At 40.3% G+C, this 14,753-nt stretch overlaps 1 protein-coding gene across 1 annotated transcript in view; it reads right to left on the reverse strand.

Annotated features, from left to right (window-relative positions):
* The window catches only part of csmd2 (CUB and Sushi multiple domains 2), a 358,175-nt gene that overhangs the window by 154,377 nt on the left and 189,045 nt on the right, over positions 1–14,753 (reverse strand). Inside the window, exons 16-21 of the mRNA XM_059350192.1 lie at positions 10,598–10,792; positions 7,548–7,686; positions 4,879–5,066; positions 3,683–3,871; positions 2,971–3,087; positions 1,348–1,563 (exon numbers count right to left, since the gene is read on the reverse strand). Coding sequence (XP_059206175.1) covers positions 1,348–1,563; positions 2,971–3,087; positions 3,683–3,871; positions 4,879–5,066; positions 7,548–7,686; positions 10,598–10,792 — 1,044 coding nt within the window. The remainder of the gene's footprint in view (positions 1–1,347; positions 1,564–2,970; positions 3,088–3,682; positions 3,872–4,878; positions 5,067–7,547; positions 7,687–10,597; positions 10,793–14,753) is intronic.

Consider the following 14,753-nt stretch of genomic DNA (forward strand, 5'->3'; position numbering starts at 1 on the left):
TGTGTTCTAAAACTTTTGACCAGTAGTGTAGATCTGAGAGAAAACAATAATTCTGCACCTCCTCTTGCCTGTGATGAGAGAAAAAGTCGGATTTAACAGCAGAAAATCCTGCAGGAAAAGTTGCTATTCCAGCACTGGCAACACTAGCCTGCACTAAAAAGTAACCCAAAAATAAGGAAGATGGACCTCTCAAATAAGAGTCTCACATAAGGACGATGCAGCCGGTGTTTTCATCTGCAAAGCGCTTCAGAGATGGAGAGAAAACAAAGCTAATAATTTAGCCTTCTGCTAACTGTAGCCAAAGGCTATCGCTAATTCAACCACATGTTCTTGTAGCTGGCTAGAGCTTCAAATCACAGTCTGTCATCTCAAAGGGCTTTACAGGCCCATCAGTTTGCAGAGAAAACAGGATGCAATTGTCATAGAATTGCTGCTGTATAAAGGCATCGGGATCAAGGAAATTAATAACGAGTACTCAAAGAGGTTACTGTATGAACCAGGTGAATATGTCTAGTGGGAGTGGAGGAGTAGATGCACTTGTGGTTGTTGAGGACAGAGAGTGAAGCTGCAGCAGGGTGGCTGTATTTTCAAATGCTGTATTTTTCCAGAAAACTGCCAACCACAGCGATCATTTAATCAAATGCCCTCAAAGTCCCAGATTACATCTAAACCACACAATCCTACATAACATGTCATTTACTACAATCAATAAAGCACCATGTGCCTTCGAGGGGCCAAGTAATAAGGCTCAACACTCAGACCTCAATTCTTTCAGCCATTGTTTGCGTCCTTCCAGTAAAGCTAGATGTTTGAATCACGTCAATTAGAATTTATGATGTTCTTTATACTGTTTTGGGGTTCTCGGTGTTTAAATATGGGGACTCTGTGAGAGCAAAAGGAGCTGAAATGATGCTCTCAGTGGGTAAGGGCCATCTGTGCTCTATCCTAATTGATTAATTTAAAATTAATCAATTCTCTTGATGTTAACCATTTCATTATTCACTCTGGAGTGGCTGTAATTACACAGTTCTAGGACACATACTTGGATAATGATTTGCTTCTTGTTTCTTAAGGTCTCCTTGTAACTAAGCACCGCTGTTTGTGTCAATAACCTCTCATAACAGACCTCTGTAATTAGCCGGCCACGCTAATCTCTGATCCATACTTTAAGTGACATCCGCTCTCAGCGTGAACCTCAAATGCTTAATGTTCTAACATTTCTTAGCCCGGCCGCTCGGCCTCTTCTCAATGATTTGCATGCTTCAGTACTGTGACCGCCACTTTCAGCCGTCCCTCTTTCGCTCTCGCAGCCTTTTGAGTGACTAAGTCCATTAAATCCATTCTTACCAGAGAAAGTGATGTTGAATCCCTCGTAGGAAACGGAGAAGTCAGAGAGAAAGCGGATCTGAGCCGTGTAGTTCCCGAACAGGCCTGCGCTGAGCGGCGGGGGCAGTGTGGAGCCTGTTAGTCTCCAGAGGGGCTGAGAGAAGCTGCCGTTCTCCGTCACCAGCAGGTGGTCGTGAGGGCTCTCCAGGTGGAAGGTGTGGAAGGTGAACTGGACACCTGAATGAGAAAGATTTATGATTAAAATGTGTGTGAAATTGGAGTTTTTCCCATCATTATAGTATATGTTCAACAAATATATTCCTGCAAGTTGGAATTTGCACCGAGCCCCTCGATGTAAAATTGCAACATCTATTTGAAACTGTGTAGTAGCACCTATTCCTGACTGAATTTGGACAAAAACTACATATCCCAACAACCCAGACTCTAAACAAGACCACTGCAACAGTTTTAGCCTGTAAGACTCATAATAGCCGTCTCCCACTGACCCCCCAGCTCTCTCTTGGACTAATGTCAGCAGTTTCCAAAGTAGGTATTTGATCTGTGGTTATTTTTCCATTCTAAATATGTTTAATATTTATTTTTAGGTATAATACACATTATTTAGGGAGCTTTTTTTCACCGTATGCTCAGCCATAAATTGTTCAAGTTCAACATGTAACGTGATTCTTGAAGATACAGTACAGGCCAAAAGTTTGGACGCACCTTCTCATTCAATGCGTTTCCTTTATTTTCATGACTATTGACATTGTAGATTCATCAAAACTATTAATGAACACATGTGGAATTATGTACTTAACAAAAAAGTGTGAAATAACTGAAAACATGTCTTATATTCTAGTAAGCAAAGGGTGGTTACTTTGAGGAATCTAAAATACAAGACATGTTTTCAGTTATTTCACACTTTTTTGTTAAGTACATAATTCCACATGTGTTCATTAATAGTTTTGATGCCTTCAGTGAGAATCTACAATGTAAATAGTCATGAAAATAAAGAAAACGCATTGAATGAGAAGGTGTGTGTCCAAACTTTTGGCCTGTACTGTATATATTTTGAACTTATGGAATCATCAATGCCTATTCATCTATGGAATTCAAATTAAAGTGATATTTGTAAGAGCTAAGATGCACTGTTTGGCAACGTTTTCACACTTTCAACACTTTCACATCACAAACCCCCCCCCAAAAAACCTCTCTTCACTAAGAAAATCAATTGTTGTGTTTCAGAGGGTTAGGGCAGTGTTTTCAACTAATGACATGACAAAATCTTGCATTTGCTGGAAACAGACTGAAGTCTTTGGATTTATATGTCACAATATTTTCTGTTTCAAAATGCATACAGCATCAATTCCCTGTCTCCCTACTTATCAAACACATTCCGCCCACGCAGAGAGACAGCATCCACAAATAAGTCTGTGTCAATTTGATGTGAGCGCTCCACCAAAGGTGACACGACTGGAGAGCGTCCCGTGCTCCGGTAGCCCTAGGCCAGCCTCTCAGCACTCCGCTTTCACACAGACAGCTTGTTCGGCAAAATAAAAAAGGCCACTCAGTGGGGGGAAATGACATTGTAAGGGAAATTGAATTTGACTGCTGCATGTGTTGACACAGAATTTGTGTGCTAACCTTTGCCGTGGGAGGTCTCGATCATCCATGTGCAGTTCAGGTTGTGTGGGTAGAAGTCTGGGAAGCCAGGTGACAGGATGGTGCCGAAGTTGCCCTGGATGTAACCTCCACACAATGCTGATGACACGGGGCGAATGGAAACAGCAGGAGATGGATGGGAGAAAAACGAGAGGAGAGGCAAAAATCAGAGAGGGCAAAACAAAGTGGATGAAGACAGAAATAAAATTTCCCCAAAAACTGCAAAACTTGCGTCCGTGCATTTACAATGTGGTAAAGTAGACTTTACAAGAGGTGCCCTTCAAGACGGCATAAAAAAGAGAGAGTGGTATCATCAATATCATTACGGAGTGGGCAGAAATCAATACTGTCCTTAAATATAAAAGCATTTACAGATGAGAAAAAGGGGAACATCAAAGGGCAAGCTCACAGCCGTACATATAAAACATTTATGATGAAATGAGGCAGAAACTTTTTAAAGTCTAAAACAAGAGTTGCTGAAAGAAAGCATTATCATCTTCTATGGATTTTATAATAACTCCGAAATAAATAAGCTATTTAAACGTGATGCAACGTGAAGCAAAGTGCTCAAGACGATTTCTCATGTTCGGTCTAGAATAACATACGACAATGAATTCCGCTTTAATCCCATTTATGAATAGGAAGAAATCTGGCAGCAGGCTATTCATTTCTAGGTCAATATTATGGAACGTACCATCACAGCTAGGCAGGGGGCGGCTCCACTGGAAATTGGGTTCACATTCTAAAGGCTCTGTGTCACTAAGTGTGTAGCCTGCATCACAGCTAAATGTCACCAAAGCGCCCACGTAGAAGTCGTTGCCGTGGCGCTGCCCGTTGACAGGTATGCCAGGGTCCACGCAGTGATCCGACTGTAACTGCAGGGCTGCAGAGGAAGAGGACAAAAAAGGAGGAAGAAGAAAAACATAAGAGGCACAGAGATTGAAAATCAACCTGCTTTCAGTGTCATTAGGCTGATATATTTTATTTTCAATCGGTCAAGTGGAGGTCAAGAGACGTTAAAAGGCGGTTTAGTTTCTCAAAGCAATCCTGATTAATAATTCACCACTACATCCTTTTTTAACAGGAATAAACCAGTGAGAAGTTTCAGCCCTATTTTCCTGCTGCACCTTGCATAGTTTCTGCCTAAGTAACACTCAGAGTAAATTATTGAAGCTTTGCAGAGATTCATCACAGAAAAGTGCAAAAGGTTACCAGTGTGGGTAACACAGAGGTAGAAATGAGGATAAGACTGTTTTACGGGTTGGATTTGTACACGTTTGTTTTTATGCACCAAATCTCTGGAACAAACTCCCAGAGAACTTGAGGTCTGCTGCAACTCTCAGCTCTTTTAAATCAAGTCTGAAGACTTTTCTGTTTCCATTTTAACCTGTAATTTTTATTCATTTGCTCTTAAATGTTTTATTCATTCACTTTTTTTTTTTTTTTTTTTTAAATCCGCTTTTAAATGTCTTCTAATGTGTTTTATGTATTTTAATCTTGCCCCTGTAAAGCACTTTGAATGTCCCTGTTTCCGAATTGTGCTATATAAATAAACTTGCCTTGCCATGAGTACAGACTGGTGTGTGGTTTGAAAAAAAAACTGTGTGAGTGCATGTAAGTGAAATTTTGAGCGTGGCATTATGTGCCAAGGCAGGGAAGTCTGACAGAACAATCTCACCTCATTTACTTTTTTAATTATAGGTGTTCGAATAAGAATGGCTTCACGGTGAAATTGAGAGGCTACGGAGATTGTATTTACAACCAAGACTGAATAGCTTTCACCAGTCTTGTGTGTCTGTATTGTAATAGATTCATTATATTAGAAGCCTCTCCTTGTCCCATATCTTTGGGTGCACTGTGGATTTTGTGTTGCCAAGTTCTCAAACTTACTTTCGTAGCGTATGCGGAAGCCGATGTCCGAGTGGCTCTTGTCGGTGGAGAAGAGGAGGAACAGGAAGTTGGAGGTGCTGATGAGGAACTGGGGAACCTGGGTACCCTGGTAACTACCAATCAGAGGTGACGAGGGAAAACGTCCATCGCGCACCTCCAGGACGTCATAGTTGACCTCTGTGCGGAACCTGAGAACAGAAAAAGTCAACAGAGGTATTTATGCTTCACATGAAAACAAAAATACAATATACAGTAAAATACAGGGTACCCTACATCAGTAGTTCTCAACCTTTTTGAGTCGTGACCCCCAATTTAACATGCATGTTGTCCACGACCCCCGCTCACTGAACATAATCTCACACACACAGTTAAGATCACCCAAAAAAGAAACAAAATGACCAAAAAAAGGAAACAAAATGACCAAAAAAGACACAAATTGACCACAAAATGATAAAAAAAGACACAAAATGAAAAAAAAGGAAACAAAACTACCAGAAAAGACACAAAATGACCAAAAAAGACACAAAATGACCAAAAAAGACACAAAATGACCCAAAAAAGAAATAAAATTACCAAAAAGACAGAAAATGACTAAAAAAAGACAGAAAATGACAAAAAAAGGAAACAGAATGACTAAAAAAGACACAAATTGACCACAAAATGATCAAAAAAAGACACAAAAAGACACAATATGACAACAAAAAAAAGACATTAAGTTACCAAAAAGACTAAAACACATTAACACATGAACACTTTAACACAGTGGAGACAGAGCTGACTTCCAAAATGATTTGGCGACCCCCAGAAATCATCTCGCGACCCCAATTGGTTGAGAATAGCTGCCCTACATAACATTAAGTCTATCATCTGTTCTCTCTAGCTGGAGTTTCGCCGAGGATTCTCATTAGGTTTTGTGCTGAGTCAAATTTACAGTAATCTCTAAACAGCCCTCTGTGGTTTTTGCTTTTGTTTGGTAATTACAACACTTATACTGAAAATCAACTAAAATTGTAAGAACCTAAAGGCTGTGACTAAATTTACAAGGGCCTCACTAAATAATTGGCATTTCACCAAATGACTACAAACAGGGAGTGAATAGAGGCCTACGGCTCATGTTTGCCCTGGGTTGGTTAATCTGCTTTTTTGGTTAAATGGGCAACACTCAGTGGAATTCAAAATTAATAAGGAAATGTACTAATGATCCAATTACTGGACCAACTGAAAACCAGTGCAGAGATTCCAAATAAAATTGATTAATTTGCAGTTGACGTTTGGCCTCAATTAAAAATCATAAACGTCACATTTTTTGCAAACTGAATAAAGACATTGAGGCTGAAATGAAGCTTACTGAGATGAATAATTTAAACAAGATTTGACGACAGTATGATTTTGCTTTAAACCAACATGCTAAAACCAAGAGGGTTGAATTTAATTAGTTCTTTAACTTGATTACTAATGTAACAACGTTGCCAATATCCTATTTAAACATATGGGAACCGTATCAAATGTGCATTAACATGAAATTTAGAGGCAGCCTGCCTCTAAAAAGTCTGTGTTACTGTAGAAGTTTTCCTCAACACTCACATAAAAAGCAAAATTTGACCACACTTCAGGCACAGACCTCTTTGAAGGCTAAAAAATCACCAAAGTGCTGTCACTGCCTTTTGCCATATTTTCACTGATGCAATAAAAACCCACATTGCAAGCTGTACCACTAGAGAATGCTCCTAACATACGTTCATATCACATTCACTCACTTACTTAGTATTTACTGTGAGTGCTGTAATCAAACACGCTTTCATTGAAGATCAGAATCTGAAATGGTTATACTACCATTTTAATTTCAACATGCTTTATGGTGAAACAGGTAATGTTTTCATCTATTTTGCACGTTTGGTTTCAGAAAATCCTAAGACACTTGGCACGCTTTAGTTAGCGTAGCACGCATGTGTGTGTGTGTGTGTGTGTGTGTGCACGCTTGTGTTTTTCTGTCTTTGTCGCTAGAGCTGCTTCATCTTCAAAGCCATGAATAAATTGCTTAGTTTCAGAACCATGTCATCTAAATGAAGCGGTTTGTGATATTTTATTGATGTTACATAAAAATTAAAGAGCAACAAACATTTATGTTGTATTCATTTTGCATGCCGTGCTATCATTCCAGAGACGGGGACGAGATGGGCTCGCAAGGATGAGCCTCGGTGAAACGCTAATGTAGCGTTTGATCCTATGACTGTACGTCTCTCTCTCACTCTCAAACATCAGGCCAAATGATCTGCTCTGTCTCTGTAGCTCCACATGACAGACCAGCTCCACTTACATGTGATTACAGACGCATGTTCTTTGTGTGTGTGTGTGTGTGTAAACTATAAGGATATCTCCGGGGATAAGGGTATCAGATGGAAGAATCAAATACTTATGAGCACTTGCTTAATAAAACATAGTGTTATACCAGATGGGAGCGTATGTTAATGTGCATTCGATCTACTGCATTCCTGTCAGAAAAAGAAGACATCAAAGAGATTACAGAAAGTGACAGAGAGCAGTGGAATGAATGTGAGCACACGCTAAAAATAAAAAAAAAGGTAAAAATCAAGAAAAATCCAAGCTTGCTCTGGGAAAAAAAAAAAAAAATCAGTGACGCAGCAGCGGTTGTTATGTGGGTGACTCACTTGTCGAAGATGATCTTGATGGGGTAGCCCGGAGGAGCCTCAATGATCCATTCACAGTTAAGGGCCTCCTTATAGAGTTCTGGCCAACCAGGGGAGAGGATGATCCCACTGGGAGCCTTCAGATCCCCTCCACATGGGGCTAAAGGATGGAGAGAGAGAAAGAACAGATAGAGATTGAATTATGCATGTCTTTCCTAGCTGATGTATGACAATGTCCATAGATGATCCCATGCATCAGCCGGGACTCATCCCTTTATTTCTTTTAGTGCCAGGGACTACCTCATTTAAATTGGCGACAGCTCACTTCAAGGTTAAGCATTTCTCCGAGGAACATACCTCTCCGTTCTACTGGAGTTTGTGTGTTATGTGTTCACAAGGGCATGCATTACTACCCGTGTGTGTGTGCATATGTTTCCTCTCCTACGCCCTCGTCTTTAAATCTGTCATCAGACCCCTCCCACAAAGGTGTCGCTGTCATCCCCATCAAACGGAGAAAACGCAGCATCTTTGATCGCTAGCACAAAAGACACTTGAGCACATGGACCCTCTCTCTCTCCGTACCCTCGTCTCTTTTCTCTTTTACTACTCACTTTGCGGTGCATCTCTGTAACTGCCTATCCTTAACCAGAACACACAGGCACAGCGGAGGGCTTAGTTACAGTGCCAGCTCCTCACTCCCTTTGAAGTGGAATGATTTAATCAGCCAACTCAGCATACTGAAGGACATCTATAAAACGCATTACGCTACAAACGCCGCGGTATGATAGATGGTCTCAGAGGAATACAAAGCTGCGGTGGCACACGGGGGGGAAGTGACATGTTTTCATAATGGTTCCTCCTTTTCCTATCATGAATAGAGAGCCTGATTAGGCCCCTTAAAGGCCAAGCCATGTCTCTGCTTAATGTGCTGCGCTGCTGGTGTCCAAGAGCTGGTTAACACCTAGCTTTATCTTAGCTTTGACTGCTCTATTGGCCTTTTCTGATTTGCTGGAAATAGTTTATTGATATTGAGTCAGAGAGGGGTAAATGGATGGTTCAGCAATCTGCATGCAAGCACAGCATGTTTGCAGCAACACAGACTCGAAAGAACAAAGCTTCTGTATCATCACCAGCCTTTAGTCAGATCTTAGTTATCTCTGCCATAATAATTGATCACATTATGGATATTATTTAATTGTATCTGCGATTGTAAAAGACACTGAATTATCACAGAAGAAGCAGCAAATCCATGTTTGGATTTATTCCTGGTCCTCCCTTTTGTCAACACCATTCATTCACTATTTTGGCGTGCAGAAGAAATAATCTTTTCACAATCCTGGTATGTGGTGATGCTACACTACTACCTGGAGCGGACAATAAAACAAACATACCTTAATTTCATCAGTTGTACATAAGCTATACCACAGTGGGCCCTTCACTAATGAGATGCTCAACCACGGAAGACATGCTTTCAGATGAAAGATATGCACATATTCCTCGTAATGACTTAATTCCTCTGCATATTTACCCTGGTGATATCTGATTTTTTTCTGAGCCACACAGCTAACTATGCCAGCTCAAATAGAACTGTGCAGTGTGTGATAGTGGATAAAAATATGGAATAAATCCCACTTGTCTTGTTAATATTTATATCTTATTTTAAAACCATGTCAGTAAATCTAAGATTGTTATTTTTACGCCCACATTTAAACACCCATGTGTCCCCAGCAATAAGCTTCATCCCATGCCGTCTAATGAAAGAAACATTTGTTAGAGCAGTGGTTCCCAACCTTTTTCTTGAGGGACCCATTTACCATTGTAAACTTTGGCAACCTCCCCATTGTCCATTGTTTCTATGAAGCTGAACTCAATGTGACTTTCATGGTACCCTCTCTTTTTCTTTTTGAGATATTCAGCATTTTCATCTCCCTGACGCCATTTTCCATTAGCTCTCTGTTTCTGTTGTTAGGTGAGGTTACTGCTAGGTGAGGTTACCTCTAGGTGAGGTTACCGCTAGGTGAGGTTACCGCTAGGTGAGGTTACCCCTAGGTGAGGTTACCGCTAGGTGAGGTTACCGCTAGGTGAGGTTACCGCTCGGTGAGGTTACCGCTAGGTGAGGTTACCGCTAGGTGAGGTTGCCGCTAGGTGAGGTTACCTCTAGGTGAAGTTACTGCTAGGTTACCGCTAGGTGAGGTTACCGCTCGGTGAGGTTACCGCTAGGTGAGGTTACCACTAGGTGAGGTTACCACTAGGTGAGGTTACCGCTAGGTGAGGTTACCGCTAGGAGAGGTTACCGCTAGGTGAGGTTACCACTAGGTGAGGTTACCGCTAGGTGAGGTTACCGCTAGGTGAGGTTACCGCTCGGTGAGGTTACCGCTAGGTGAGGTTACCGCTCGGTGAGGTTACCGCTCGGTGAGGTTACCGCTCGGTGAGGTTACCGCTCGGTGAGGTTACCGCTAGGTGAGGTTACCGCTCGGTGAGGTTACCGCTCGGTGAGGTTACCGCTCGGTGAGGTTACCGCTAGGAGAGGTTACCTCTAGGTGAGGTTACCGCTAGGTGAGGTTACCGCTAGGTGAGGTTACCGCTAGGTGAGGTTACCTCTAGGTGAAGTTACTGCTAGGTGAGGTTACCGCTAGGTGAGGTTACCTCTAGGTGAGGTTACCGCTAGGTGAGGTTACTGCTAGGTGAGGTTACCGCTAGGTGAGGTTACTGCTAGGTGAGGTTACCTGTGTATACTGCAGGAGGGATGCTACACATGTCCTTATTCTCACGATATAGCCTTTATTTTTAAACATTTCTGTAGTGATTTTTCTATTTAAATAAATGAACAAACGTTTAATGTAGCCCTTATTTAGTTGTTTTTGTCCCACTAATGAATTAAATGCTGACTCATCTATATTTAACACATTAGTTTTATTACATCCCTTAAAATCAAGAGGGCTTCGCGACCCCCCTGTGGATCTTTGGCGCCCCCCTGGGGGGGTCGAGCCCCCCCTGTTGGGACTCACTGTGTTAGAGGATGCAGCCAAAACGTTCAGGTTCCAACAAATGTCCAAAAAGCCTTAACTCACCTTCGCAGCGGGGAACGGCGTTATCCCACACCACGTTGCCGTCCTTGAGGATGCAGGAGATGGTTTGGGAGCCGTGGGTCTTTACGAAGCCTTCCTCGCACAGGAAGGAGATGGAGCTGCCCAGCTGAAGACTCTCACCAAAACGCTTACCATTAACTGGCACACCCGGATCAGGGCACTCGTTGTGGCGAAATGCTATTGGAGAGGAGAGGAGAGGAGAGGAGAGGAGAGGAGAGGAGAGGAGAGGAGAGGAGAGGAGAAAGGGTTAGTGTGAAAGAGAATATACACTACTGGTCAAAAGTTTTAGAACACACCAACTTTTCCAGAATTTAATTGAAAATGATGCAGTTTAATGTCTCAGTGTACTCTGAAATTAATGCACATTTGCAACATTTAAAATTCTTTATTGACCATGATAGTTTTGAAAGTAAAAAAAAGATTCAAAATCACATTTTATGTTAGACTAAAGGACTAAAAAAAGACACAAAATAACCAAAAAAAGACACAAAAATACACAAAATGACTTACAAAGACATGAAAAGAATTAAAAAATGGACAAAATAGCCCAAGACTCCATAGAGTTAAGTTGTTAACCCACTTCTTGTTCCCTGAAAAAGGCCTACTTGTATAATTCTGAAATGTACATTATATTTTACCTTTTTTTATTTACCTCTGGCAGTTCACCACTTACCTTTGTACCCTTTCAAGCTGTTCACTTGACTTGAACTGCTTGAATTTCAATAAAAAACTGGAAAAATTGGGGTGTTCTAAAACTTTTGACCGTTAGTGTATATTGTTAGTGGGAGACGCTACTATTAAATGTTTTTAAGGGAAGAAAAATTATACAAATTATGTCACTGATTAGTAATCAGTGACATAATTTTCGCTCTTGGCGAGGGTGGTAAGGAAAAACTCCCCTTTGACATTAGGCAATTTTAATACAGGATGGATTTTTTTCGTTAAAAGTTGCTATTTTTGCTCTAAACACATGGATTATTGTACTAAATAATTGTTTAAAACCTTAAAAGGAAAAGAAACTACTCCGCAGAATCCCGCAGATTTTCCTCCTGAATCACCACAGAAAAACCAGAAAAAAGTCAGCAGATTCCGTTTGGGTTTACTGATTAGGGACGTATTGATTCTCAAAAACATTGTAATGACATAAAATGAATAGCAAATATTTGCAGCAGTCAGACTGCAAAAAAAAAAGCAGTGCAATTTGGAGTATAACATTTTGTGCATCACATTTTTACGTAACTATGCCACTTCCGGTAGTCACATTGTCCCTTCCAGCATTTACGTACATTTATTTACTGTTTAAACTGTCTTTTACAACAGGTTTTTTACCGTAAACTTAGCCTAACCTACCTTTTGAAGCGTACGTGTATGTGTATAACAACCTTTTCTGTCGCTTAAGTTGGAGATCATGTTTACATAAAATTAGGTTAGGTAGGTAAAATTAGGTTTACATAAAATTAGATGAAAAAATATCATCTAGCTTACAGTATTGCAATATATCACATTGTATTGGATTGTAACCCTTATATCATGATATGTGTTGTGTTAAGAGATTCTTGCAAAGTGGGTTCCAAAATTGCATACTTTTTTCTTGCAGCAGTATGTACTGCTGTATGCAGTATGCATATAATTAGGATGTACTACTTCATCATTAAATGGCATCTCATACTGACTCTGACTCAGATTTATGCTTCACATTGGTTTGTGGGTCAGAATAGCTAGAAATGCATGTTGGCTTTGCATGTTGCAAAATGCAACCAGATACAGTAGAATATGCTGGTATTCTTGGCACGCTGCATTTAATGTACTATCTTTTTCTGGCATACTAAATAGTATGGTAATAAAGGTACTGAAAACACAGAAAGTCTAGCGTGAAAAAGATCTATACACAGCCTTAATGATTCCTCCCATCAGTTAATAACATTAAGTCACAAAATGCCGTCACAGACTTTTGTATGACAACATACTTTTAAAAGAAATGAAGAAACAGATTGTCATATTGTTGAAAACACAAGAAAAAGAGCAGTTCACCTTAAATTCTGCTGGTATTAATCCTTGTCACAAATTAAATTTTCTGTGCAAAGATGCTAATTTCCATGGAGATTCTGAAATAATTACCCAAGTTTCTGGACAAAACTTTTTTTTCCTACTGTCAGCATTTAGCGATGCCAGCGTTTAACAAGGGGGAATTTGTTTCACTTAGTGAGTCACATTGATTCACCCTGCTGCAGTGATTACAGAGGGTGGGAAACCACACCGTATGCAGATCATCAGCATAGCCAGATGACACTGCTGAATGCTACGTGGAGTAAACAAACAGGGAAAATTGTTTTCATACATCCTCAAGATTTTTATCTATCGGGCCTCTCGATGAAGCAGGAAGCAGTTACAAAGGCCACGAAAGAAAAGCAGTCACACAAGAAGAGGCACAACCCGGAACAAGGCATGTAAACAAATACATCAGCTGCCTCCATCTCTCTCACTTACTCCATCCTTGTACACACATGCAGGTAGGTGACACACGTAGGTGTTGATGAATCCCTCTTCTGCATCCATTGGACCCAAACAGAGTGCCAGCAACACCTCATCCATCACGATCATCTTATTTATTAACGTGCCAAAAATCCCCTCAATACAGTTTGGCATGTCCTTAATTAACATGAATGATGGAAGTGGTCCGCTCAGCCCCACAACCCCCCGAAAAACAGTCACGCAGCTCCATGACACTGTTTTCAGGAACTAACCGTCATCTTCAATTAACTGCTCATGAGATTCATTTACCATGCTGCATTGGTAATTTATTTATTCATCTAACTTGCTAATTAATGCATTAGTCGCCATGTGTTGTCCACATTGTGGCTTTACGGAGGCACCTGGGCTGGGCTGGTGACATGTCTGCAAATGAGCTCCAGCCAGATCCCAAAAGCATTCTGGGTAGGCTGAGGTACGGGTTTTGTTTTACCTAGAGCAAAAAAATTGTTTGAGAACTAGAAACAGAATACTGGATGAGTCCTTGGAGTATTCTGTAATTTTACATACCAACCACAGCAGTGTGCCGGATCAAATTACCGCACAAATAAAACATTGAGCTTGTGAATTATTAATCGTGTGTTGAAGAGTTTGTCTAAATATTTTACTGTCAAAAAACATGATCAGCTACATAGCAGGTATCAACTGTAGCCATGGAAAACACAGATCATTGTGTCATACCAGCTATGTAATTATTAGGCCTAACTGCTACAATTACAACAATATTATTTAAGGTGAGATAATCCTGCTTTTAAACAGCCTCAATAGAGACTCCCTAGAAGCTAATTTAACTGGAAAATGACATCCCTAGAATCTATTATTTAGGTTTAGAGTATGTTAAAATAATTGATTATTTTCTATATTTGTAAATTATTTTATGCTTGATTTCTGCTTCTCTGTTGTTTGACTTCCTGGTGTCTGTCTCTGTTGTGTGTCTCTGTGCGTGACTATCAGGTCAGCCTTGGTAAATATCTCTATGCATTTATATTAAATCAGGCAATATGATTTTGATACAATGATTATGTTTGTGTGCTAATTTTGGTTTAGAATCTTTGACTACATATATTTCATTGTCTGTTTCATATTTTTTAGACTTTTAGAATCTATACTGTGTCAGCATTTGTAAACAAATGTTGGTATTTTAATGTGTTCAGGGAGAGAGTCGTGGTTCAGACTTCACCAACTGAAACCCGTCTGTGTGTATCAGGTCAGGGACATGAGTTTTTGAACCCGGAGAATCTCTGTAAAATGCACATTTTTTGACGTATTGTAATAAAACTATGTTAAACTGAGAACTTGGACGTCTCCAGCACTTCATTCCCCATCAACGATCTGCGCAGAAAAATGGTGAGGTTTTTTTCTGTTGGTGACAGATTATTCAATTTTCAAGGTTTCCTCATGCAATTTTTCTAACGAGTACGATAACCATGATGCTCAGTCCTCGTCGTTATGATGTACAATGAGAGACGGCTGTTGATGAGCGGTACGAACCTAATTTGAGAACATACAGATTTGTGAGAAATGATTAGGGGAGAGCCATATGTGAAGCGGAAATTAACCAAAATTCAAGGATACATCTGTGTGCACAGTTATGTTCAGCTACATTAGC

Source organism: Centropristis striata, chromosome 14 (genome assembly GCF_030273125.1).
Source record: "Centropristis striata isolate RG_2023a ecotype Rhode Island chromosome 14, C.striata_1.0, whole genome shotgun sequence".
NCBI classification, from domain to species: Eukaryota; Metazoa; Chordata; class Actinopteri; order Perciformes; family Serranidae; genus Centropristis; species Centropristis striata.